Below are 23,938 nucleotides of genomic sequence, written 5' to 3'. Positions count from 1 at the left end.
ACGACCACTACCACGACCACCGCGACGACGACTACGATCGCAATGTCCGTCAATCACGCTCCACAGTCCCTACCTTCTTTTGCACAGGCATTTAGCAACTCTTCTCTTAGTTCAATCCCAAATTCTAATAACGCGCTACCACCAATTCAACCAAGAACTCATCATACACTCTCACCCTCAAGACAGCCTAGCATAGAACAATTAAGAAATTCTAGGAAACGTTCTAGAGAAGACGTAGCAATCCCTCGTGATAGCACAGATGACTCTGGGTATGTACAATCCTTATTTTTATTTCCCTTCTTAATCAAAATCATAGCCGCCAGTCACCTAGAGTCCTTAGAATCAAGGAGGAAGATGACCCTGATGATAGTATCATCGATTCTCCTTCCCCTCAAATATCTTCTCCGACTGTCATTCCACCGTCACCAAAGAAACGACGAGTGACTGTGAGTGGTACCACACTCCCTCCCTCAATCGCCCCTTCCTCCTCTGAATCACATTCAACTCCAATAACTCCCGTGGTCATATCAATACCAACAGTAGAAGACGTTTCTTTGAGGCCCACCCTAAAACAGCAGCAGCTCATCGAACAGCGCAGACCGAGTTTCGCGGCTCCCCCAGTTCCGAGTCCCATGCTCTCAGCTGCTATTAATAATGGTACTTCCTCCTCTTCTTCCCCCCCAGAAGGTTCCTTGGCAGCATCAAAGCTAAGTCTCCCAAGGTTGGGTAGACGTAGTCCCAATACAGTTACCCGTACCAGTGGAAATACTCTTGTATCTGGCAGTCGTGCGACTGTTCAATCACAGCCACTCACCCCTCCTCCTATGATTGTGCCAAGTCAGCAACCACCTTCTGTCCCCACAAATCAAAATCAACCCGAGGTACCACTTAAAAGCCCTCCTTCAAACTCTCTGCCACCTCCCCCTATTAGTTTCGCACGTCGACGCGCAGCTCAGTCCGGTGGCCGTAAAAGAAAACCCGCCGATATTGTCATCAGCCCTCGTGGGACTCACTCTTCTGACCCGCTCGCACCTGTCATACAAAGCGCCCCTCCAGTTCCAGAATTAGGTCGGTTCCCTATGGCTTTACCACGACTTCCAACCGCTCTAAGCGGAAACCAGACCACGCGAAGAGTAGCCACTAACGTTCCTCCAACACCTACCCGATTTGGCTTGCAGCACACGATAGGTCCCTCGGTGAGCGCACCGAAGACCGCGACCACAAGATCTCCTCCTGCTATACCAATCGCTAGCTCATTAGTCCCGCCTACACCTCGTGCTCTCCAACATCCCGGTTACTCAGGAGATAAATCTTCATTTCTAGCGCCTTTCGAAGTTTTCTACGACGCGCTCAATGACTCGAAGCAGATGAAAAACTGGCTGTCTGAGCAGCTTCAAAAATCAAATGCGCTCCTTCAATCTCTGCAAAAGGTTGATGCGGTGGTCGAGGAGTTGGTGGAGAAACGGACGCGGTCGATGCAAGAGGAAATGCAGGGCATGCGCCAGCGCTTAGATTTGTTGGAGGAGGCACTTCGTGCTGTGCGTGCGGATTCGGTGCGGAGTCAAAGTACGAGCGGCGGCGGTATTGGATACCCTCAGTCAAAGTTTCAACAAAATGGAATAACGAGTTCGGGTTCAGAACCGTCTTCGTCGTACAGGTTCCCGACCACTAGCGCTGAGCAACGCAGACGGGCGTCGCCACCTAGCTGGGGAACCGATAAAGACAGGGACCGCGCAGCATCTCGTTCTCCTGATACAGACCGTGATCGCAGGATGTCGGCCTCCGTCGCACGATTAGAAGCCCCGCGTCTCGACCAGGGCCAGTCGCAATCTCAACCTCAATCCCAGACGCCTTATTCGCCATTCGCTGCTTCATCCAGTCGTGGTGGGCCTGTTGTGCCTGCGGCTAACCCTAAAATCACGCCGCCGCTACGATCACAGGCCGTACCTGGGCCTGAGCGTTCTAATACGCATCGCCAAACACAAGCAGATGGGGTGCGACCATCGGGTAGGATGTATTACTCGGGCTCGGGGGTGTTCAATGGTGGTAGTGGGGAGACGGTGAGGGGCGAGAGCCATAAAAATGCAGAGGAGCGCTGAGTTTTATTCTCATTCCATGCCATGTCAGCTGGGCATTTCCTCGATATCGCTGCTTTCCTCGACGTGCGATGCGTACCACCGCTTTCCTCGATGCTATCAGGACACATTATTTGCTCTCTGCTCTACCCGCTCGGACGTTCTGCATGATCGCACTTGAATTGTGCGACGATCTTGGACAATGTTATGTCACTGTGTTATCTCATCTCATATCTTCTGAATTATCGGGTGCATGTTACAGTACAGCCGCTTTCGAGTTCTGTTATCTTTCGTCTAACCCTTTTCGTACTTCGTTTGTTGATGGGCCGATGCGAGCTGATGTGGGTTTCCATCATGATCGTATTTATGCTCCTTTTATCTTTTCTCTCCAAGTACCTCGTTATATATGTGTACTTATAGCTATAGCTCTCATTTTTTTTTCGCGGTAGAAATTTGTTAAAAGATGCTTCCGGTTCTGAACTCAGAACTTGTTCCGAATAGTGCTTCCAGCGGTGCTCGGACATTGATTTTCTTCTCAAACTCTCTTAGATCACTCGGATCGGCAAGATACGCCTGAAGAAGCTTAAGAAGAGAAGCAAGGAAGTCCGCGAAGGGACCCGAGCAATTGCTGACTGATGAATATGAATTTCGGTGGATATACATATCTCTGTCAGCAGCAGGTCATCCACGCACATATACTATACCCCTAGAGCGCCATGCAACTTGCCTTCAACCGTCTCGGTTCTATAGCAAGGTCATTCACTCCTCGTAATATGTCTACCGTACCCGCAAAACCTTTTGTTCTATATACCGCTGGAACTCCCAACGGACGCAAAGTCAGTGTTTTTCTGGAAGAGCTCAGAGCGATTTATGGGGAACGTGTTGATTATGAGTGAGTGGCCCCTCTTCCTAGGGAACCGAAACAAATGACTTAATTCTGACAGCGTCGAGAAAATAGACATTTCACGCAACGTTCAAAAAGAGCCCTGGTTCATCAAGTTGAACCCAAACGGCCGAATCCCAGTCCTCGTCGACCGCGCGCGGGAAGATTTCGTCGTGTTCGAGACAGCTGCTATTTTGCTTTATCTCGAACAGCATTATGATCCGGAGAGGAAACTTGGCTTTGACCCTGTGTCCCACCCGAATGATTATAGCGAAATGCTTCAATGGATGTTCTGGGCGGTGAGTACTTCCCCTGGCGCTTGGTGCGAATTAGTACAATGACACGGTTGTTGTAGCATGGAGGTGTTGGTCCTATGCAAGGCCAAGGTCTGTAAATTCGGACTTGGCATTGAAGTTCTGAGTTGACGCAGCGTAGCGAATCATTTCAATAGGTTTGCACCGGAGGACATTCCCTATGCGAAGCAGCGTGAGTTGTCTCGTTTGATTAATGTCTTATATGCACCTGCTGACGCCGGTTTCAGGTTATATCTTGGAGACGAAGCGCCTCTATGGCGTGATGGAGATACGCCTCACAGACCGTGATTACCTCGCTGGACCCGGCCGAGGCGTGTATAGTGCTGCAGATATCAACGTTTTTCCATGGTGGGTTCCAGCCTTGTTTCATTTCGTTTGCCAAGATGTCTTGTTGATGTTCTGGCTCTGGCTTTCTTGTATTCAGGATTAACGTTCATCAATTCGCGGGTATCGAATCCCTTGACGAGTGGCCGAGTCTCAAGGTGGGCAACGTGTTTTATTACGTGTGTCTTGTTCTAAAGTTTTGATCGGTTTAGGTGTGGTTTGATCGTATCAAAGCGCGTGAAGCTGTTCAGGATGGCCTTGCTATTCCGTAGTGGACTCGTAGCGCTGAGTCTGGGATCTAGCATAAGTATCTAGTAAATGTTCTCATCTCTTCTCGCATTTGTATCTTTGCATTGAATTGATTGTGCTCATTAGCTTTGACGTGTCAGCAGGTATAGACGGGCATCCAGATTTGGTTTTCCACCCTTCTCATTAGAAGTGCCGTGGCAACGAGAGCAGGTGACAGGCACACAAGAGGCCGCGCTGGGTCAAGCTTGAAAACTTGGACAAGTTCAGTTGGTGGCGACGTGATACCCCCATACGTGCATGTCTCGTCCTACAGGTCGTCAGATGGATCTCATAAATCTATCCAATACGGGGCGGACTGTGGCATCACGCTGAACAGTGTAAGCATGGACAATCTTTGGAGGTTGATCAACTGATCGAACTCCACAGTGTGATCAACTTGAAGCAGAAACAGAATATCCGCGGGCTAAATGTCGTTTCTTTCCATTCGAACATCCAGGCTAGTAAACACCCCTGCGGTCTCCGTGTAAAAATAGTCAGCATGTTCCAGAATGGAAATCCCCGTCGCTTGACTTGCAAATTTCAATATCTCCGGGAGCTCGGGTAATCTTACATGCATCGTAGTATGGAATCGCTCCTCAATTGTCTGTGTATTTCTTGTGTATCTATTACTAATGCTTTTGCCACATGAATTCTGAAGATGGACTTTTCCATACATATCAAGAGCTGACCACGAACTATGTTGTTCTTAGCCTCTTTAACAGCGTTCTTTTGGGAACCCGGATGGCTCGTGCCGCGTTTCTCCCGTATCTTTCAGCTTGAGGTATGTCGTTACTTGACAAATTAACTCAACGTTTACCGATAGGTGACTATATGATAGGCGGGCTATAAATACAGACGAGGTTCAGATCAAGGAAGTTATCTGCTCTGCACTAAGCTACCATTCACCAGCCGTTCCTCAACTCATCGAGATGGACAATCCCGATTCTCATGAAATCATGATAAACGAGACAACGCCTCTGGTATCTGCCAAGGGCTCAAAGAAACCTAAAACGCCCCTTCCAAAACTTCAGATAGGCTTACTTATAACGCTGCAACTTTCGGAACCCATCGCTTCGACGTCTATATTCCCGTACATCAACCAGGTATGATCTAGCGATCACACTGCTTCTCTTCGATGTACACCTTTGATACTGTTTAGTTGATCAGAGAACTTGGGATCACTGGGGGCAACGATGCGGCTGTAGGATATTATGCTGGAATGATTGTAGGTGGATTACGTTGTGCGAATTACTCGCGAAAATGGTTAGCCCATCTGATGTGATTGGCAGGAATCTCTGTTTTTCGTCGGACAGGCACTGACGGTGCTGAGGTGGGCCCGGCTATCTGATCGCATTGGGCGCAAGCCGGTGTTGGTGATTGGACTCTCAGGTGCTTGCCTTTCGATACTGTGTTTCGGCCTCTCCACGACATTTTGGGGTCTTGTCATTAGGTATGTCTTCAGCGGAAGGAGACATGCATCGTTGACATGGTCTCTCTAGCCGCTGTATGTGCGGTTTTCTGAATGGCAATGTTGTAGTGATGAAGACCATGATGGGAGAATTGACGGACTCCACGAATATGGCTCAGGGATTCGCCTTGGTCCCGATCGTCTGGTGTATCGGAAGCTTTGTTGGGTGAGTGGGGTTCTTGGTCATGGAGATGGCAAACAATGAGATTGTCATGTCAGTCCTTTACTGGGTGGAACACTCGCACGTCCGCAGGATCATTGGCCGACATTGTTCTCTGGTTCATTTTGGAGAGATTATCCATACTTTCTGCCTTGTGGAGTGGCAGCCTGTCTGCTCGTCCTAGCCCTTGTCACGATGACAATCTTCTTAGAGGAAGTAAGTTCTGCATGCCTGCCATGTCGCACACATCGCTCATGATCAGTAGACATTATCAACAAAACGTCGGCCGAAATTCACTTCAACTACGGTTAGTGTTTCAAGTAGCCCCGATAGAGAATCGCTCGTCAAAAGCTCTATGGCAACCGTGCCCTTGCGATCCCTCCTTACGTCTTCGGTCATTATTCCGATGGCAAACTACGGCATGCTCTCCTTCCTTGACGTTTCGTTCAAGGTTCTTTTGCCGTTGTTTTTTTCGACACCTACTTATCTTGGCGGTCTTGGATTTGATCCTGCTACTATTGGGACGTGGCTGGCGTTGATTGGGATCGTCGATGGTGTTTTTCAGGCATTCTTCTTTGCCAGAATTGTTGAATGGGTTGGTCCAAAACGTTTATTCTGTATCTCAGCATCGTGCTACGTACCACTCATGGCTATGTTTCCGATAATGTCGTGGATTTTGCGTGCAAGGGGTGAAGTCGATCATGCAATCACGTTTGCCTTGCTTTCCCTCACAGTTATAGAAGTCATATGGGATATGGCATATGGTGCGTGTTGCAATTAGACCGTCTCGTCATCACAAGTAACACAGTTCGTTGCAGGGACTATCTTCCTGTTTATCACAGCCTCTGCTCGTACAAACAATGTCCTTGGTGCCATCCATGGCCTAGGCCAAACCTCTGCGTCGGTAGCTCGTGCGGTTGGTCCCGCATTGGCGACCTCGCTCTTTGCTGTAACGAAGGAACACAACCTTTTAGGAGGAAATGCAGTTTTTTTCATCTTCATTGCATTGACTGGTGTATTGAGATGGATGGCGTCCCTGTTGCCGGATGAAGTACAAGATAGGGATGAGTGATAGGTGACTCTCGAGAGAAATTGATGTCGAATTGTATGATTGTCGTAGGATTCGTGCTCATCACTATGTAGATATTTGTTGATATGAGTTGTTAGATATCAAGGTGTCTTAGCATATTAAAATTCGATGTTTGGATCTTGCTGCAAGTATTTGATTTGGAGATATTGTGGCTAGATCAGGCGTACTTATTAGCGGAGGGGCCTCATCTGGCTTCACGGTCACCTTCATTGACGCAGGTGATTATTTTCAACAAGTTAATTTTGTCACGGTTGTTGAAACATGATCATGAAGGAGTATAGATATTCTTTTGCCTAGTTCTTTTGAATGTCCCGAAAGACAGGCCTGTAGACTTGTCAGCAACCTCTAGTACCAGGCAAAACACTCTGATTCGACTATATTCGGGCCTTCGCTCGCATACGTGATAGTTCCGATCTGCTGTGGTCATCGAATACCGACCACGTCTTCCCTGACTTAGTAACTTGAAGGAGGAAGAATAGATTGGGTACAAGACTTTCATAATGCACACCTTCGTGGCCGATGGCACATAATACAACTCCCTCCGGAATGTGGGATGCCAATGACCGGAGACACCGTGACAGCCCCGGAGATGTCTGCATGGGTGGTGATCTTACACAAAAATTATTTGCGACGGGCGCGGGCGGACACGATCAGTGAACTAATCCATCGAAAGTTGACACTGACAAAGTCTCAGGAGTCAGCAGGTCAGCGCAGCCGCTCGTACAACCTAGGTGACAAACTTACTCGTATACAAATGTTTCTTTAGAATTTCTCACAATCAAACTAGCCTGGAATCTGTTCATCATTGCGCGAGAACGTTCTACTTATGCCGTCATCTAACGTCTTCTATCTGCCGTGACAGTATTGTTCGGTCCGTTCGGAGCAGAATTCGGAATAGCGGCAGTTTTTCTTGAAGTCGGGAACGTCGGTATTCGTGGTCAGTACAAGTACTGATATCGTAGCGGCAGGGACCTACTAGTCCCAGACTCCGCCTGTCTGTTTTGCACTTAACGAAGTTTGGTGGAGGGAAATAGGTAACTGCCTGCAGCGTGCAGTACTTACCGCGTACTGATTTTTGCCGCATCTGCCAGAAGTCACATGATCTCGATCGCACCCCGACTCGAGTAGCAACTTCAATTGATCTCCCAACACACCAATGTATTTGATGACAGGTATTAGACACGGCAAAGAGGCATCGCATATGGAAAATGCTACTGTCAGGCTCCGATATTCGGCTCATCACAAGTCACTGTCGGCTTGAAAACATGCCCGTAGAAATGCCCGTAGAAACCATGACTTAGGTTAGGAACGGTGACCGTAACGAGTATGGAACTACTGGCACCACATGACGGAGCCCGAGCAGGTACCACGCATCTTCGCATTGGGTCTTACTAGTACGTTGATAGGCTGAAACATAACGAGATACCGCCCTGGCTGTTCCCTGTGGCGAGCACTAATGTCAGTACAGTCATGCTCAGAAATTCGGCTCACCATGCATCTAAATAAAACCAGTGAGGATCCGTGAAATGCAGGTGCGGTAGCATCGAACGACACCTGTGCCTGCGCAGAATCCAAATCACCAGCATGAAGACCTCCAAATCTCATGAAAACATAGTAAATGAGACGACGCCTCTCGTACTTGCAAAGGGCTCGAAGAAACCTAAAACGCCCCTTCCAAAATTCCAGATAGCCTTACTTTTAACGCTGCAACTTTCGGAACCCATCGCCTCGACATCTATATTCCCGTACATTAACCAGGTATGATTCAGAAATCACGCTGCTTCTCTTCCATGTACATTGTTGATATGTTTCGCTCTCTTAGCTGATAAGAGAACTTGGAATCACTGGGGGCGGCGACGCGGCTGTAGGATATTATGCTGGAATCATTGTAGGTGCCGAGATTACGACTTGCGAAAAGTACTTGCAAGAATGATTCGCTCATCTGATGTGATTGGCAGGAATCTCTGTTTTTTGTCGCGCAGGCACTGACGGTGCTGGAGTGGGCTCGGCTGTCTGACCGTATTGGGCGCAAGCCGGTGTTGATAATTGGATTCTCAGGTGCTTGCATTTCGATACTGTGTTTCGGCCTCTCAACAACATTTTGGGGTCTTGTCATTAGGTATGTCTTCAGCAGAAGGAAATATGCATCGTTGACATGGTCTGTCTAGCCGCTGCATCTGCGGTTTTCTGAATGGAAACGTTGTAGTGATGAAGACCATGGTGGGAGAATTGACGGACTCCACGAATATGGCCCAGGCATCTGCCTTGGTCCCGGTCGTCTGGTGCATCGGAGGCTTTATTGGGTAAGTGGGGTCGTCGACCATGGAAATGCTAAATGATATAATCGAGGTGTCAGTCCTTTGATAGGAGGAACACTCGCGCGTCCACAGGATCATTGGCCGGCATTATTCTCCAGTCCGTTCTGGAGAAATTACCCATACTTTCTGCCTTGTGCAGTGGCAGCCTGCCTGTTCGTCCTGGCCCTTGTCATGTTGACAATTTTCTTAGAAGAAGTAAGCTCTGCATGCCTGCCATGTCGCACACATCACTCACGATCAGCAGACATTACCAACAAAACGTCGGCCAAAGTTCACTTCAACTACAGTTAGCGTTTCAAGTAGCCCCGACAGTGAATCACTCGTCAAAAAATCGACGACAACCGTGCCCTTGCGATCCCTCCTTACGTCTTCAGTCATGATTCCGATGGCAAACTTCGCCATGCTCGCTCTCCTTGACATTTCTTTCAGGGCTCTTCAGCCGCTGTTTTTTTCGACTCCTACTTATCTTGGCGGTCTTGGATTTGATCCTGCTACTATTGGCTCGTGGATGGCGTTGTTTGGGATCGTCGATGGTGTCTCTCAGGGCTTATTTTTCGCCAGAATCGTCGGTTGGATTGGTCCAAAACGTTTATTCTGTATCTCAGTTTTGTGCTACGCAGTACTCATGGCTATGTTCCCAATCATGTCATGGATTGTACGCACAAGGGGGGAAGTCGATCATGCAATCACGTTTGCCTTGCTTTGCCAAGTAGTTATGTTAACCACATGGCATACGACATATGGTGCGTGTTGTGATGAAACTGTTTTGTTATAAGTGACTTACTTCGTTGCAGGTATTATTTTCATGTTTATGACAGCCTCTGCTCCTACAAATGATGCACTTGGCACTATCAATGGCCTCGGCCAAACCTGTGTGTCGGTAGCTCGCGCCGTTGGTCCCGCGTTGGCGACTTCGCTCTTTGCTGCATCGAAGCAATACAACCTTTTAGGAGGAAATGCAGTCTTTGTCGTGATAATCATGATGGCCGGTGGAATGAGATGGCTGGCGTCGCACTTGCCGGATGAAGTACGAGACAGGAATGAGTGACAGGTGACTTACAATAAGAATTGATGTATGATTGTCGTAGGATTCGTGTTTATAACTAAATATTTGTTACTAGATATCAAGGTGTCTTCTATGACTGGTTTTTTTCTCGACTATCATACATTTAGCTATCAGTAACTTATACGAGTATCTGGTTCTAAACAGTAAACTCAATATAATTATGACGCATTATTACATTTACATTTACCATGGATAACTGTGTTCCACCAATCGGGTCGCTCCATCACCGTCATCAAACTTCTTTTTGGCAGCAGCCGAAAATTATGGGTCTCCCACTGATGCTGGCGGCCCACTAGAACTTTCTTGACCTGTCACACTAATTATAACAGGGTAAGTACCAGACATAACATCGCTTCCCTGTGGGGAGTGCTAGTGTCTGGCTCCGATATTCGGCTCATCACAAGTCACTGTCGGCCTGCTTCAAAACATCTAAACCAGTGCCTATAGAAATCATAAGGTGACCGTGATGCGCCGTGAAGTGCAGTAGCCGGAGTATCGAACAGCTGACACTACACGACGGAGCCTGGGGCCTGGGCGGTACCGCGCATTTCGCATTAGTTCGTACGTTGATGTCGAAACATAATGAGATAACACCTTGGCCAATGGAGTCCCTGTGGCGAACACTAATATCAGTACAGTCATGCTCAGAAATTCGGCTCCTCTAAATTAAACCATTGCAGCAAAAGTATATAAGGTGAGCGATCCTTAAAATGCAGGCGCGGTGGTATCGAACGACACCTGTGCCTGCGTAGAATTCAAATCACCAGCATGAAGACCTCCAAATCTCATGAAAACATAGTAAATGAGACGACGCCTCTCGTACTTGCAAAGGGCTCGAAGAAACCCAAAACGCCCCTCCCAAAACTTCAGATGGGCTTACTTGTAGCGTTGCAACTTACCGAACCTATCGCTTCGACATCTATATTCCCGTACATCAATCAGGTACTTCAATCACACTGCTTCTCTTCCATGTACATTGTTAATATGTTTCACACTCGTAGCTGGTAAGAGAACTTGGAATCACTAGGGGCGGCGACGCGGCTGTAGGATATTATGCTGGGATGATTGTAGGTGCCACGATTACGACTTGCAAAGTGCTTGCAATAATGATTCGCTCATCTGATAAAATTGGCAGGAATCTCTGTTTTTTGTCGCGCAGGCACTAACGGTGCTGAGGTGGAGTAGGCTATCTGACCGCATCGGGCGCAAGCCGGTGATGGTAATCGGACTCTCGGGTGCTTGCATCTCGATACTGTGTTTCGGCCTCTCAACGACATTTTGGGGTCTGGTCATTAGGTATGTGACATCTTCAGCGGAAGGAAACATGCATCGCTGATATGGTCTCTCTAGCCGCGCCATGTGCGGTCTTCTGAATGGCAATACTGTAGTGATGAAGACCATGGTGGGAGAATTGACGGACTCCACGAATATGACCCAGGCATTTGCCATGTTCCCGATCGTCTGGTGCATCGGAGGCTTTATTGGGTAAGTGGAGTCGTCGACCATGGAAATGCTAATCGATATAATCGAGGTGTCAGTCCTTTGATAGGAGGAACACTCGCACGTCCACAGGATCATTGGCCGGCATTATTCTCCGGTCCGTTCTGGAGAGACTACCCATACTTTCTGCCTTCTGCAGTGGCAGCCTGCCTGTTCTTCCTAGCCCTTGTGATGATCTTACTGTTCTTAGAAGAGGTAAGTTCTGCATGCCTGCCATGTTGCACACATCACTCATGATTAGTAGACATTATCGACGAAACGTCGGCCGAAGTTCACTTCAACTACGGTTAGCGTTTCAAATAGCCCCGACAGTGAATCACTCGTCAAAAACTCGATGGCAACCGTGCCCTTGCGATCTCTCCTTATGCCTTCGGTCGTCATTCCAATTGCAAACTTCGCCGTGACCGCCTTCCTTGACATTGGTTTCAGGGTTCTTATGCCCCTATTTTTTTCGACGCCTACTTATCTCGGCGGTCTTGGATTTGATCCTGCTACTATTGGCTCGTGGCTGGCGTTATTTGGGATCGTCGATGGTGTCTTCCAGGGCTTATTCTTCGCCAGAATCGTCGATTGGATTGGTCTAAAGCGTTTATTCTGTATTTCAGTATCGTGCTTCGCACCACTCATGGCTATGTTTCCACTCATGTCGTGGATTGTACGCGCAAGGGGGGGAGTCGATCATGCAATCACGTTTGTCTTGCTTTTCCAGCTAGTCATGGTAGTCGTATGGCATATGACCTATGGTGCGTTTTGTGATAAAACTGAATTGTCATTATAAGTAACCTACTTCGTTGCAGGGATTATTTTGGTGTTTATCAGAATGTCTGCTCCTACAGATGAAGTCCTTGGCACTATCAATGGCCTCGGCCAAACCTCTGTGGCGGTAGCTCGCGCCGTTGGTCCCGCGTTGGCGACCTCGCTCTTTGCTGCATCGAAGCAACACAACCTTCTAGGAGGAAATGCAGTTTTTGTTGTGTTAATCGTGTTGGGTGGTGGATTGAGATGGCTGGCGTCGCAGTTGCCAGATGATGTACGAGACAGGGATGAGTGACAGGTGACTCGCAAGAGGAATCAATATCGAATTGTGTGATTGTCGTAGGATTCGTGTTTATCACTAATTATTTGTAAATCTAAATTGCTAGATGTGTTTTAAATTTAGCATTGTAAACTTTGATGTTTGGATCTTGCTTCAAGCATTTGACTTAGAGATATTAGAGCCCAACGAGTCCAGAGGTAGAAGCAGCGAACATCATGCAGCTTGGGCGTGATCAATAGAACGCGGTCCAGTAGTTTCTTCACGACCGCATCTTTGTTTGCCTCATAAGCGTCTGTGATAGCCTGCAACTTTATACTGGTCTCCTTGTCTACGGCAGCTTGTGCATTGGAGGTGACTATGCAGAGGCTGCGTTGCTTTATTGGTAAAATCCTATCAAGTTCGTCCAGTGCTCTAGATCTGACGGGCCCCGTTATAAATGTTGAACATTAATTGCAAATGATTATGATTAACAGTCTAACATACTACAACATTCATGTTAAGTATTACAATGTTCAACATGCTCCATCTCCTAGATAAAAATCAAAACTCCTTACGCACTCTCTACCAGCGCCGGATCAAAATACACTCTCCGCACCCACCTCCTCCGTCGTGTCATCCCCAACGCCTTCCAAGCCTCGAGAGGTATACGACACGGATCTGCCCATACATCATTTGTGTACACCCAGCCGTCTGAACATCGATTGTAATAAGAATTAGCGCATCGAAAGATAGCAACGCATAAAACTTACTGTCGTCCGCCCCAAATAAAGGATCCCCAGAAGCAGAAAAATAATTGGAACCAGAGGCAGAGACCCAGCTCCCCAGTGTGTCTGGTCTCCACCCCTCGGTCTCTACGAATGCCCAGCCTGGTGCAAGCGAGAACGTGAGGTTGCTGCTGGGGTCGCAGGGAGTTAGTAGCGATTTCAAATTGAGTGACAAATGCCAATCCGACACGCACCTCACTTCCCCACCCACTCCACTCCAACCGTCCCTCGCCCTTGTCCATGGCGCACGATCCGCAGGCCTCAAATTTGTCTTGCTCCACGTCCCAGCTCCCGCACCAAGCAATGCGCTTCCAGACCCATCTACAACATCAAATCCCGACCCCACTGCATCAAGGTCATCCTGTGTGCCGAACGAGGAGGATAAAGAGGGGCCCGGAGCCCACCTCTCGTTCTCCCACAACTCCACCTCCCGCATCTCTGCGCCCCAATGTTTGTCGTCGAGCCTATCATCGTCGAGCCAGCGGCGGAGCTTGATCTTCAATGAGGTGTATTTGTAACTTGTTACTCCCGTCAATGTAGCACTCACACTGCCTCCCTTTACGATGCCCCCGTTTACGACACCTTTGAGCAGTGGCATGATTCGCATTTGCGTGACTGGGTGCGTCCATGCAAATGGGGATACGCCTAGGATAAAGAATAGCAGGCGGAGGGGTACTAGAGGCAGCATTGGCAGCATAAAGAGGAAAGAGAGCAGGGTAAGCGTTAGGATGAGCGAGGTATGAGTGGATCGATGGATGAGGTGAGGAGTAAGTGGGGAAAGGGTGTCGTAGCCATCCGAACTAAGACGGCGAATTCAAAAATGTAGACAATGATGTATAATTGACGCTTACAACGCGCCCATAAGGTTCTGAATCGCTTGAAGATTAGCTTGCCAGTCAACGCTCCCCTCTGAGGGAGGTGGCGCGATTGGAGCCGGTGGGCTTTTCGTTGATATCGATTCGTATGGCGAAGGAGTTGGATATGTAGATAGCATTATAACTGCTAGTATAGCATGTGGTACGAGGAGCACCATGCGAGGAAAGTAGCCTGCGAGCACATATAAGGCTTGGCATCATAGAAAAGAATGACACGCACACAAGAACGCGTAAATAGCAATCCAGACACCAGTATACTTCCACCCGCACCTCCACATAAGGACCTCCTCCACTCGATCCTGCAACCAAAACACGGGTCCTACTCTAGCTACGAACCTCCTGAAATTGACGGTAGTAATTGGAATACTGAGCGGGTCTCTGGTACTCAGCAATGTTGTGCTGGACTTGCGAGGGCTAGCGGACGTAGGAATAGAAGCTGGGAAAGATGTGTTAAGGAGAAGAGTAGAGAGTGACTTTGTCGGGCTGAAGGTGGTGCTGGCCGCAGCAGCCGCTGCTGCAGGAGTGGGCGAGCATGATGGCAATGATGTGCTGATTTTGGTGAACGGACGAACGGGATCAGAGGCTAAAGATGATTGCAGACGAATCACATCTGGTGGAATCTCTACGTAGTCGAACGTTGACATTGCGGACGCTGTGCCTTCAAATGGTGGTTTAAGAAAAGATTGGCGCCGCCCCTCCAATATTATTTACTCAATTGGACTTGTCCCATAAGGAATAGTCAGTGTCCGCAGTGAGCGCTTGAGGGTTTCATGAGCATTCTCGAGCACGGACGCAGAATCTTAGTGACCTCGAACACGTCTTGCCATCCTGCTCAGATCTGAGATTTTTGACAGATTTATTGCGATGAGTAATAGTTAAAATATGCGAACGCCTGGTACCCATGTGACCGTGATCCAGCATGTTCGCGGATGAAAAATTAGATTACCATCAACACCAGCATGTCATCCGTAGACGAACGATGATCTACAGTGATCGCAATTGAGGCCAAGGTATAATCGACAGGATCTGCGCAAAGTTCGAACGAGCTACTAAAGAAATATCAACATTCGCATCAACAAGTACGCATTAGATATATAAAAAAGCTTCCAACAATCAGTACGATATCACATACACCACCATTACGATGTGCCATCGGGCCGCCTGACATGCAAAATCACTCGAGGCAGCTTCTTCGCAGTGAGAGGGTTCACAGCCTCACTCTCGGGCACAGATACAGAAGTTGACGAACTAGTACTGGACACGGGCACTGGTACCTGCGTATCCTTGCCAGGCTTACTAGCCACGTCTGGTGTGCTGCTGTTTCTCGAAAGCTTCTTCCGCTCGCGCAGCGTCCTCGATGTCGGTGGGACCCAATTCCGTGAATGCTGTGGTGGGGTTCGGTAGACATCGAGACGGGAAAGCAGTTCTGAGGTGCGTGTAAGCCATGGCTCAGGATCGGTGTCTCCTAGAGAAGGGTGCCCGAATTTACGGGCCTTTGTGGCTTTCTCGAGCTACAACAAATTTTGAGTACAGCACAGAGAGATACATTGCAAACCGACATACCTTGATTAGGTTTTCCAAGTCCCACCACCTCTCATCCACTTGTACGGTATCCCCAATGAGCCCACATATATGTGCCATTGCCCCGCTACTCAGCGCACGATCGCTGTACCCGCCTTCAAGCACGCTCACGACATGCCCACGAGCATAAACATCGGCAAAAGTGCATGTATCGAGAGTGAATCGATGATAGAAGCTTGTGGGGACCTTTCGGTTATGACGAGACATACTTGAATACTCGTGTTCACAAGCATCAAAACCACAACTGTTTCAACCGTCTACCGTGGGGGTTTGGACACAAGTATAACAAACGCACCTTATGAAGACCATGACATCATCGCCTGGTCCGCCGGTACTGTCAAGGAATTGCGATGCTCTCGTAAGAAGCGTTGAATATTGTTCTTTGTAAAGGACTTCCCAAAAGTATACTTCAGAGCTGTAGGTTTGCAGATGTATATTCTCGATGTATTGTCCATGTGGTCCGTTTATCGAGGTTGACGCAGCTTGAACGAAAGACATCTTACCGTCCTGCAATACGCTGCTGATTCACTGTCAACGAACGAATAACAGAAGCGTTCCTTACCTCGCACGGGAAAGAGAGAACATCGTGTATTGAGCCGTAGAATATCTGAGGACCGCGAGTTGAGGGAGGTGCGTTGGGCTCGGATGGCGACTGTTCGGATTCTAGCGTCTGTCGGTATGTTTCTTCATTGATTTGCCATACTATCGACTGCGTGCCGTTTCCTGTCAGAACATTTAGGTAGACAATCCCTGACGAACGACCTTGAACTTGCCATGGTGCAAATCAATATCCAGTATGACAACACGTTGAATTCCGTATTTCAGGTGTGCTACAAAGTGTATGAATAATGGGCACTAATAGTTCAGCGAAGCTCACCGTGAACTGCGCCAATCGCCACATTGTTTACAAAACAGAATCCAGATGGGGTATCTTCACCACAATGGTGGCCAGGTGGTCTCACTGCTACAAATGCTCGTCGAGGCTCGGTAGCTACGATAGAAGGATTCGTGCCAGTAGACGCAATGACTGCGTCGACTGCTTGGCATACGGCGCCAATCGCGCCCTGGATAGCATCGATTGAGGAGGGACATACTATGAGAATGCGAAAGATTAGCCTCATAGCTAAATTTCCCAGATAGACACGTACGATACAGGTCAAGTGGTGGCATCCCCTCCGGCATTTCAGACCCCTTCTTGGTAATATTATCTTCGCTATCTCGAGCCCATGCCTTCAAGGTCTGGAGATAGACATCACCATCTATATCTCCATGAACGTATTTCACCGCAGCGTTATCTAAGAGATCGACGGTAGCCGTACTTCTTGTAACAGAAATACTTCGAGCTCGAATAAGTCCACCGTCGGATGTAGCTATATCCATATTGCCGAGAGCAGCAGCCAGCTCATCCTCTACAGAAATGTCTGTATCTGAGGGTTTCAGAACACCTTCGGCCTCTTCAATACGCGCTATGGCAGCAGCGAGTCCAATCTTGACGGCACGTAAACGTTCGGGTCGCTCCACGATGCTTGAGGTATCTCGTGAGCGAATAAATCGGTGATTTAGACAGTCATCTTGGAAGTATATTTTGGCGTGTGTTGGGGCTTTTGCTAATGACGATGGGTGGATATAGGCTGACTTGGAGGAGACCTGACCTAAAGGTAACGGGGTGCCGATTCTTAGTGGGTCAGCTTCAGACCTAGGTTCTATCTTGATGGTTGAATCGGCTGCGTGGGTGCTCATGCTTTCCGTGACCGTTAAGTACTGTGAGATCCTGCATGTATATGGAAGCGACAGGAGTGTAAATCTGTTTACACTTGACCGGAAACCGCACGCACTCCGACATCATGAAATAAAGTGTCACTGGTAACAGACTTATTTGCCAGTTGCTAGCGCTCTTCGACTTTAAAATGTAACCTTCTTGCCGAACAAAACGAACACAACAGCGACGCTTTGGATGTTCGACACTCAATTGCTATCGAGCATTTCGGCTACTTTTTTTCCATCATGTCCATGTCACGTACTACTTGCGAGGAACCGCTGACTTGGATTGCCGCTCATGCTGGTACTACAACTGTGAAGTGCCACCTTTTGACTTCTATGATATAGACAGATTCGTACCAGAGGTTTCTCCCGTCTCCCTGTATGTATTCCCGTACATCAATCAGGTACGACTTCTGATCGACAACAATATATTTCACCCTCTCAGCTTATCAGACTCGGAGGACTTGGGATCACTAGGGGTGACGATGCGGCTGTGGAGTATTATGCTGGAATCATTGTAGGTTCTGGGATCGCAACTTGCATGAATTGTTTTCTCATAGTGTACTATCGAACATGCTTAACAGCCATATTTATTTTTCGTTGCACAGGCACTGACGGTAATCCAATGGAGTAGGCTGTCTGACCGCATTGGGTGCAGGCCGTTGTTGGTATTTGGACTCTCAAGTGCTTGTATTTCGATGCTCTGTTTCGGCCTCTCGACGACTTTCTGGAGTCTTGTCATTAGGTGTGTCTTCGGTTGAGAGCATACGTCATGCTGACACGGTTTCTTCAGCTGCTGCTAGTAGTATCCGGTTTTCTAAATGGCGACATTGGAGTGATGAAGACTACGATAGGTGAATTGACGGATCCCATAAACATGGCTCAGGCGGTTGCCTTGATCCCTATCGTCTGAAGCCTCGGAGGCTTTCTTGGGTAAGTAAACCTATCAAATATGGGTGTTAGATGATGAAATCTGCATGTCAGATATTTGATGGGCGGAACGCTTGCGCGACCGCAAGATCATTGGCCCGTATCATTCACCCATCCATTTGGGGAAATTACCCATATTTTCTGCCTTGTGCAGTAGCAGCCTGTCTGCTCTTTCTGACCTTTTTCACAATGGTAATCCTTTAGAAGAAGTATATTTCCTACATATATGTCACATCGCACATGTTACTCGTGTACCTCGAAGCTTCAACAGAGTTGCAAGAGACACGTCAATTCTCATAGCAAATTATGTTGGACAAGATCACCATTCAAGTGCATTTAATACTGCCAAATCTCGTGAGGTTTGTTGAGTAAATTTCAATTATAGCTTGATATCACTTCAAACTGCAAGGTTGCACCATGCATAGTGTACACCCTCTAATAGCTAGAGCGCAACCTACCAGAAACATTATCACGACACACCTTACTGTTCCCGACCGTCACTCGTGCCATGAGATACCACGCGCGAAACGACTTGAATCCAGCTGCACGAAATCATTGGCATCACCAGCATGTTGTTTCAGTAGACAAACAGGTGTAAACGGATTGATTGCAAAAGAGAAGTCCTTCCGACCCTATGAACCTGTGAGATAGGTTGGAGTGCGAGAATCTTGGAGAAAGAAGAATGCGGCAGGCAGAGCATGAGTCGGCGATAGATGAGAAACTCCAGAACCCATACCATGGTGAATTCATTGTATAAAGTGAACACGATGAACCTTCTATCCGATGAGATTTCGACAGGCTGTAAGGGACACCCTTGTCTTCCATGTTACATCCCTGGAATGCCTCCAGTACATCGCCAGTCTCCACATCCTATATTCGGTTTGTCATGTGATCGGAACCAGACACGATGTGTCGTGTATCTGGCGAGATTGTGATAAACTGGACGTAGTCCGTCACAGTATGTCCTCGGAGTGGAGTGCCCAGTTTGCAGCCAATCTGTGTCCCACACCTGGATCGTCCTGTCGTCTGAAGCGGATGCGATATTTCTATTCGGTTTAATTGCAATAGACACCCGAACACTACCAGTGTGCCTCGGGAGAAGCACCCAACGCCTCCAGTCTCTATATCTCACAGCCTGATTGTGTAGTCGGTTGAACCAGAGACGGTGCATCTTCTATCATGAGGGATTACAATATAGTGAATGCAGAGGGTGTGCCATCGGAGAGAAAAATTCAAGACTCCTCGCTACTACCCCGCATCACATACCCGGATTGCAACCTGCGAGGCTCCATTGGTCCCAACAACGAAATATGACAACGCACCATAGACCAATTTATGATACACGAAAGACCTTGCAGAGGCGCTGAGCCCTCTCATTAAGGCCAGTGCTACCAGCCAGATAAGGAATGGCTTCCTATTGAAAAAATGCTAATTTCGTTGACCAAGAATGGCTGAAAGAGCGAAGTTTGCGTGTGTCCCATCCAGAATCGACACAAGTACGATAACTCTGCCGGAATGAACCCCTTCGTTCATTTCTCCAATTAGGGACAGCGGAATTAGGCAAGTAAAAACTCATCAAAGAGCAGAGTTAAAGCAAAGCCCATGCTTCATAACCTGCAGTGAGGCAACGGTACATCAACGAAGATATTCTTGCTTTGCGATGTCTCTACAACAAAGTCATAGAAGGATGGATGGAAGGGACGTACGAATCAATGCTGGTCACAAGCCAGACGCTCAATGACTGAGTTAACATCGTGACAGTCATCATCACGTGGAAAATGCATTCGCATTATGGTCAACGCGAAGCGATTCCAGTGATGTAGGAATCTGTCCCATCAACAGAAAGAAAAACATGATAATCAATTCCTCGTTATCGTCATCTGCCATGACTTCTGCCACGATGCTTCTGTACATATCATCCAACAGACAGGTTCCTGATGTAGATGTTCCAGTACCCACGGCATTGAAACGCATAGGAGTACTGCCCACTTTGTTGGTGCCATTGACATGCTTAGAGTGACAGAGGCAATACGAGCACATTCAAGCAGGCCGTCAGATTTCTGAGTAAGGGCGTGGAAGTATGTATTGAAGATATTGCGCAGATCTGACAACCTGGTGGAAATGTAAAACTGTATGCCTCATTCTGTGAATACATGACAAACATGCGGCACGGTGTGCAGTACATCGCAGATGTCTTCCAGACGAGAATACAGAAGTTCGTCTCGTCAGAAATCCAATTATCCACGGAGACAGCCTGCCGGCAAGCAGACGAAGAATCAGCTGCCGGGTATCTGTGTCGCCGCTCTCTTCCAATGCATCAATGTAATAAATTTCGAGACGGCACCCTCCATGAGCATTGGAATCAGAAGCTTCTGAAGCCTCGATCTCAGTAAATCATTCGGTTATTGTATGGGCAGTGACCAACTTGCCTTCTCCTGAGTACATGGGGGATAGCACTTAAACGTGTTCAGTTCAGAATTAGCCGCACGCTTTATGTCATTCAGGGTGAGATCCCCTACTATACGAGTCGTTGAACATCGGAGAAAATTCAAAGTTTGAGGTCTACGCTTACCCATACGGTGAATGATCAGGATGCTGCAAGCCGTTATATGAGACCGCTAAGAGCTCCACTGTAGCTCTGAACCACGATATGTGTTTCAATGAAGATATCCTTGCCAAGCCGTATCCCTGTGCAAAGATCATGTTTAGTCCTAGCTGATGTGTAATGAGATCTACACACTCGAGCATCTGTCCCGCTGTCTTTCCTAAATAACATGAATGCAATATTGGCCCATTCCTTCTCTTCCTTTACCGAAGGGTCGAACTTCAAGAATAGACAGAACACAGCAACATCGGGGTCCGCCTGATCGAGAATCGACCGTCGCCAAGTCGGATGGGAGACGAGCAAACCTTGGACACACAAATCAAGATATTGATATTCGATATGATCTTCGCATGAAGGTCTAGATGAAACCCATGTATATCTGCAATGCAGTCAGAAACAGGGTTGAACACATTCATGGGTTCAAGAATATTAATGGTAAATGTGTGGATGGATTCTACATTGTCACTTCTTGAAGCAAGTATGATTCCATTTCCAGGGATAAGGCCTAAGGGTGATGCATGCAGTGCCTCCTAGTCTGGTGGCCTATCGGGGTTCACAATTGATACAGCTTGGTTAAAAATATTTGCTTCGGAACCACTACGGCAGTAAGCGATGAAGGATCCGAACTTTAAGCCTACTAGTCAGGAGAGCCGCCGCAGGTTCATTGTTAGAAGACCAAGGGAAAGGAACCTTGATTGGCTTTCCCCAGAACTTGTCCACGGGGCCGTTGCAGGAACCAGCTCGTGCCGCATGATGATGGTGTGACCTGTGTGTGACCGTGACAGAAAGCGGCAGTTGTGAGGCGGCTTCAATTGTCCGACGCCTTCAAAAACGCGCTTAAGTATATAAACTTTTAGGAATACAACCTGTGAACCTCTCGCTGCTCATCGCGAACCCACGTTGATGAATTTCAAGGAATGATGGGTTTCGTGCACACTATCATGCGAGCTTTGATGACATTTCCGTAGGACCGTCCAGACTCGGTGGCCAGCTGCAGCTCAAACCAGTCATTCTTGCCATCGACTCCGAAAACAAGTCGAATATTCGACGCACCGAATTTACACAGCTCGTGTCCCTCTTTTCTATTCCCAATCTTCGCGAGCTACGGTTGACCTTCGGACGGTTGACGGGAGTTCGAGAGTGCCATTTCTTGGACTCGGAGTCGTTCTTTAAAAATTCCAAGTCGCAACATGGCAACATTCATCAAGTAGTTCTGACGATGATGGTCGCTGGACAAATCATTCCTCCATTCTTGCCCTAGCGAAAACTTTACGTTCTGGAAATGGATGATGTTGAAAAGGTTCAAAAGGATCTTGTTCACATGTGATGCATGTGATCACTGACTGCATGATGAAGAATTGAAATTATGAGCAAACTGCTACCTTCTCTGCAAGCCATTTCACGACAGTAGCCGGGGTCCCACATGCCTTACTACTTCTGAGACAGCTTGAATTCTACAACGTGATCCACATGCGAAGGATTCATCTGTGAGTCAAGGTTCAGTGAACGAATACCTGTCTGATTTCATGTTCAGAGCCTTTGCTATGCATATGTAGCATCCAAGCACATAGACTTTTGCCACACACGTATGATTTCTGCCTGATTGGGGGTGAGATTCTATTTATGCAGTTGGCTAAGGGCTTTGGTCTTGTGAACCTGATCATTTTGCCAGTCTTTCGAGAGCTGATCACTGCTAGTTTGTCTATCACCATGTCTATGCCTGAAAATTTTACGCTGAAGAAGTTATACGATCTCAATGGCCTGATCGCACTGGTAACCGGCGGCGGCACAGGCATCGGCCTTATGATTGCTCGTGGTCTTGCTGCCAATGGGGCTAAAGTGTATATCACTGGTCGACGGAAGGAAGTTCTTGACAGTGTGGTTTCGGAGTGGAATGCAACTAAAGGAGACGACATGGGACTTCTGATCGCGTGAGACTTATCGATCATTCGCGTTTCGTGTGGGCTGATCAAACACAATACATAGGCAAGAGATGGATGTTACGAAAAAGGACAGCATTAAAGCTGGTGTGACAAGATTATCCCAAGCAGAGGGACGGCTACACATTCTCGTGAACAAGTATGACGCCTACTAGTACTCTCCCTTTTGTTTTGTGACTCACCATGATCGAACGAAGTGCTGGCCAATCAGGTCCTCTCTCCTCTGAGTTGAATCAACCATCGCCGACTGCTCAAAAAGAGGCCGGACCACTCAGTGAATATCTTTTCAACAATGAATCGTTCGAGGAATGGAGCTCCCTTTATGCAATCAATACTTTTTCGATCTACTTTGTGACTGTTGCATTTTTGGATTTGCTCGACAAGGGATCCAAGAATAACGATAGAGAGGGTTTTTCTTCAAGCGTCATCAATATCACGAGCATGAGCGGGACTCGTCAAGTTTGCACAGAGACATGTGAGCAAACTCGTCTTCGATTGTCTGTATCATCGCTGACTTTGATGTAAAAGTTCTGCTACAATAGCTCAAAAGCTGCAGGGTCTCACCTCACCAGGATGCTTTCGACAGAATTTGCTCTCAAAGGAATCGATGTTCGAGTGAACGCTATCGCACCAGGCGTGTATGAAAGCGAGATGACATACGATACGATTTCAGGACAAGTTGCGACTGATGCGGTCGGTATGCCGGTATTGTCTATACCAGCGAAGAGGCCAGGAACGTGAGTGAAGCTTGATTCGTGAACCAGGGCGTTCACTAACGGTAAAACGTAACAGTGCTGCTGAGATGGCAGGCACTGCCGTTTATCTCGCATCGCCTGCTGGAGCTTATATGAATGGGCAGGAGCTTGTTATTGATGGCGGAACCACGGCTGTGAATCCTTCCAGAGTGTAATATACATTTTCATCAAGGAAGCTATGTACTGGTAGCAATTGATACGTGAA

At 47.7% G+C, this 23,938-nt stretch overlaps 10 protein-coding genes across 10 annotated transcripts; 7 read left to right on the top strand and 3 right to left on the bottom strand.

Moving 5' to 3' along the window:
• Window positions 1–42: 42 nt before the first annotated feature.
• On the top strand, window positions 43–2,099 carry EDB93DRAFT_1080040 (uncharacterized protein; the record flags this gene model as incomplete). Its single annotated transcript, XM_041445501.1, has 2 exons — window positions 43–269; window positions 317–2,099. The coding sequence occupies 2 exons, from the start codon at window positions 43–45 to the stop codon at window positions 2,097–2,099; spliced, it is 2,010 nt and encodes a 669-aa protein (XP_041310617.1).
• A 749-nt stretch (window positions 2,100–2,848) lies between these two features.
• Window positions 2,849–3,868, top strand: EDB93DRAFT_1239031 (glutathione S-transferase; the record flags this gene model as incomplete). Its single annotated transcript, XM_041451586.1, has 7 exons — window positions 2,849–2,967; window positions 3,020–3,257; window positions 3,314–3,344; window positions 3,394–3,444; window positions 3,500–3,620; window positions 3,697–3,754; window positions 3,809–3,868. 7 exons carry the CDS (start codon window positions 2,849–2,851, stop codon window positions 3,866–3,868), a joined length of 678 nt encoding a protein of 225 aa, XP_041310616.1.
• A 945-nt stretch (window positions 3,869–4,813) lies between these two features.
• Window positions 4,814–6,584, top strand: EDB93DRAFT_1101638 (uncharacterized protein; the record flags this gene model as incomplete). Its single annotated transcript, XM_041447116.1, has 7 exons — window positions 4,814–4,987; window positions 5,044–5,109; window positions 5,174–5,334; window positions 5,422–5,518; window positions 5,606–5,728; window positions 5,778–6,276; window positions 6,331–6,584. The coding sequence occupies 7 exons, from the start codon at window positions 4,814–4,816 to the stop codon at window positions 6,582–6,584; spliced, it is 1,374 nt and encodes a 457-aa protein (XP_041310615.1).
• Window positions 6,585–8,186: 1,602 nt separating this feature from the next.
• EDB93DRAFT_1247499 (MFS general substrate transporter) lies at window positions 8,187–9,968 on the top strand (the record flags this gene model as incomplete). The annotated part of the gene is made up of 7 exons (XM_041452596.1): window positions 8,187–8,360; window positions 8,425–8,490; window positions 8,561–8,721; window positions 8,771–8,905; window positions 8,959–9,115; window positions 9,165–9,663; window positions 9,715–9,968. 7 exons carry the CDS (start codon window positions 8,187–8,189, stop codon window positions 9,966–9,968), a joined length of 1,446 nt encoding a protein of 481 aa, XP_041310614.1.
• Window positions 9,969–10,754: 786 nt separating this feature from the next.
• On the top strand, window positions 10,755–12,537 carry EDB93DRAFT_1247498 (MFS general substrate transporter; the record flags this gene model as incomplete). Its single annotated transcript, XM_041452595.1, has 8 exons — window positions 10,755–10,928; window positions 10,988–11,053; window positions 11,122–11,282; window positions 11,337–11,471; window positions 11,525–11,681; window positions 11,731–12,141; window positions 12,196–12,229; window positions 12,284–12,537. 8 exons carry the CDS (start codon window positions 10,755–10,757, stop codon window positions 12,535–12,537), a joined length of 1,392 nt encoding a protein of 463 aa, XP_041310613.1.
• Window positions 12,538–12,641: 104 nt separating this feature from the next.
• EDB93DRAFT_1079780 (uncharacterized protein) lies at window positions 12,642–12,878 on the bottom strand (the record flags this gene model as incomplete). Its single annotated transcript, XM_041445483.1, has 1 exon — window positions 12,642–12,878. A coding segment is annotated over one exon (237 nt), but the record flags the coding sequence as incomplete, so codon positions are not given.
• A 70-nt stretch (window positions 12,879–12,948) lies between these two features.
• On the bottom strand, window positions 12,949–14,978 carry EDB93DRAFT_1128539 (integral peroxisomal membrane peroxin-domain-containing protein). The gene is made up of 6 exons (XM_041448841.1): window positions 14,382–14,978; window positions 14,138–14,333; window positions 13,834–14,086; window positions 13,481–13,782; window positions 13,272–13,414; window positions 12,949–13,212 (listed from the first exon to the last, which is right to left on the bottom strand). Exons 1-6 carry the CDS (start codon window positions 14,803–14,805, stop codon window positions 13,073–13,075), a joined length of 1,458 nt encoding a protein of 485 aa, XP_041310611.1. The 5' UTR covers window positions 14,806–14,978; the 3' UTR covers window positions 12,949–13,072.
• A 25-nt stretch (window positions 14,979–15,003) lies between these two features.
• On the bottom strand, window positions 15,004–17,540 carry EDB93DRAFT_1128533 (arginase deacetylase). Its single transcript, XM_041448840.1, has 7 exons — window positions 16,891–17,540; window positions 16,620–16,835; window positions 16,516–16,572; window positions 16,305–16,465; window positions 16,038–16,249; window positions 15,725–15,986; window positions 15,004–15,672 (listed from the first exon to the last, which is right to left on the bottom strand). Exons 1-7 carry the CDS (start codon window positions 17,480–17,482, stop codon window positions 15,301–15,303), a joined length of 1,872 nt encoding a protein of 623 aa, XP_041310610.1. The 5' UTR covers window positions 17,483–17,540; the 3' UTR covers window positions 15,004–15,300.
• Window positions 17,541–18,755, top strand: EDB93DRAFT_1128529 (uncharacterized protein). Its single transcript, XM_041448839.1, has 5 exons — window positions 17,541–17,907; window positions 17,957–18,020; window positions 18,088–18,248; window positions 18,297–18,436; window positions 18,488–18,755. The coding sequence occupies exons 1-4, from the start codon at window positions 17,885–17,887 to the stop codon at window positions 18,304–18,306; spliced, it is 258 nt and encodes an 85-aa protein (XP_041310609.1). The 5' UTR covers window positions 17,541–17,884; the 3' UTR covers window positions 18,307–18,436; window positions 18,488–18,755.
• Window positions 18,756–22,748: 3,993 nt separating this feature from the next.
• EDB93DRAFT_1247495 (uncharacterized protein) lies at window positions 22,749–23,888 on the top strand (the record flags this gene model as incomplete). The annotated part of the gene is made up of 5 exons (XM_041452594.1): window positions 22,749–22,969; window positions 23,025–23,117; window positions 23,176–23,437; window positions 23,507–23,715; window positions 23,771–23,888. The coding sequence occupies 5 exons, from the start codon at window positions 22,749–22,751 to the stop codon at window positions 23,886–23,888; spliced, it is 903 nt and encodes a 300-aa protein (XP_041310608.1).
• Between the last annotated feature and the right edge of the window lie 50 nt (window positions 23,889–23,938).

Source organism: Suillus bovinus (genome assembly GCF_016758785.1).
Source record: "Suillus bovinus strain UH-Sbo-P2 chromosome Unknown EDB93scaffold_10, whole genome shotgun sequence".
NCBI lineage: Eukaryota > Fungi > Basidiomycota > Agaricomycetes > Boletales > Suillaceae > Suillus > Suillus bovinus.
Note: the sequence above shows the minus strand (reverse complement) of the source record. Positions and strands in the feature narration are given on the sequence as shown.

Excerpts from the sequence above, each read along its gene's own strand:
- EDB93DRAFT_1128529 (XM_041448839.1), top strand. The coding sequence starts at position 17,885 with ATGTATTCCCGTACATCAATCAG. Across the intron at positions 17,908-17,956 it reads TATTCCCGTACATCAATCAG|ACTCGGAGGACTTGGGATCA; the intron begins GTACGACTTCTG and ends TCAGCTTATCAG. Across the intron at positions 18,021-18,087 it reads AGTATTATGCTGGAATCATT|CCATATTTATTTTTCGTTGC; the intron begins GTAGGTTCTGGG and ends CATGCTTAACAG.
- EDB93DRAFT_1128533 (XM_041448840.1), bottom strand. The coding sequence starts at position 17,482 with ATGAGCACCCACGCAGCCGATTCAACCATCAAGATAGAACCTAGGTCT. Across the intron at positions 16,250-16,304 it reads TTCTCTCTTTCCCGTGCGAG|GACGGTAAGATGTCTTTCGT; the intron begins GTAAGGAACGCT and ends AGCGTATTGCAG. Across the intron at positions 15,673-15,724 it reads ACTTGGAAAACCTAATCAAG|CTCGAGAAAGCCACAAAGGC; the intron begins GTATGTCGGTTT and ends AATTTGTTGTAG.
- EDB93DRAFT_1128539 (XM_041448841.1), bottom strand. The coding sequence starts at position 14,805 with ATGTCAACGTTCGACTACGTAGAGATTCCACCAGATGTGATTCGTCTG. Across the intron at positions 14,087-14,137 it reads CAGAACCTTATGGGCGCGTT|TTCGGATGGCTACGACACCC; the intron begins GTAAGCGTCAAT and ends TCGCCGTCTTAG. Across the intron at positions 13,213-13,271 it reads TTTATTTGGGGCGGACGACA|ACGGCTGGGTGTACACAAAT; the intron begins GTAAGTTTTATG and ends ATCGATGTTCAG.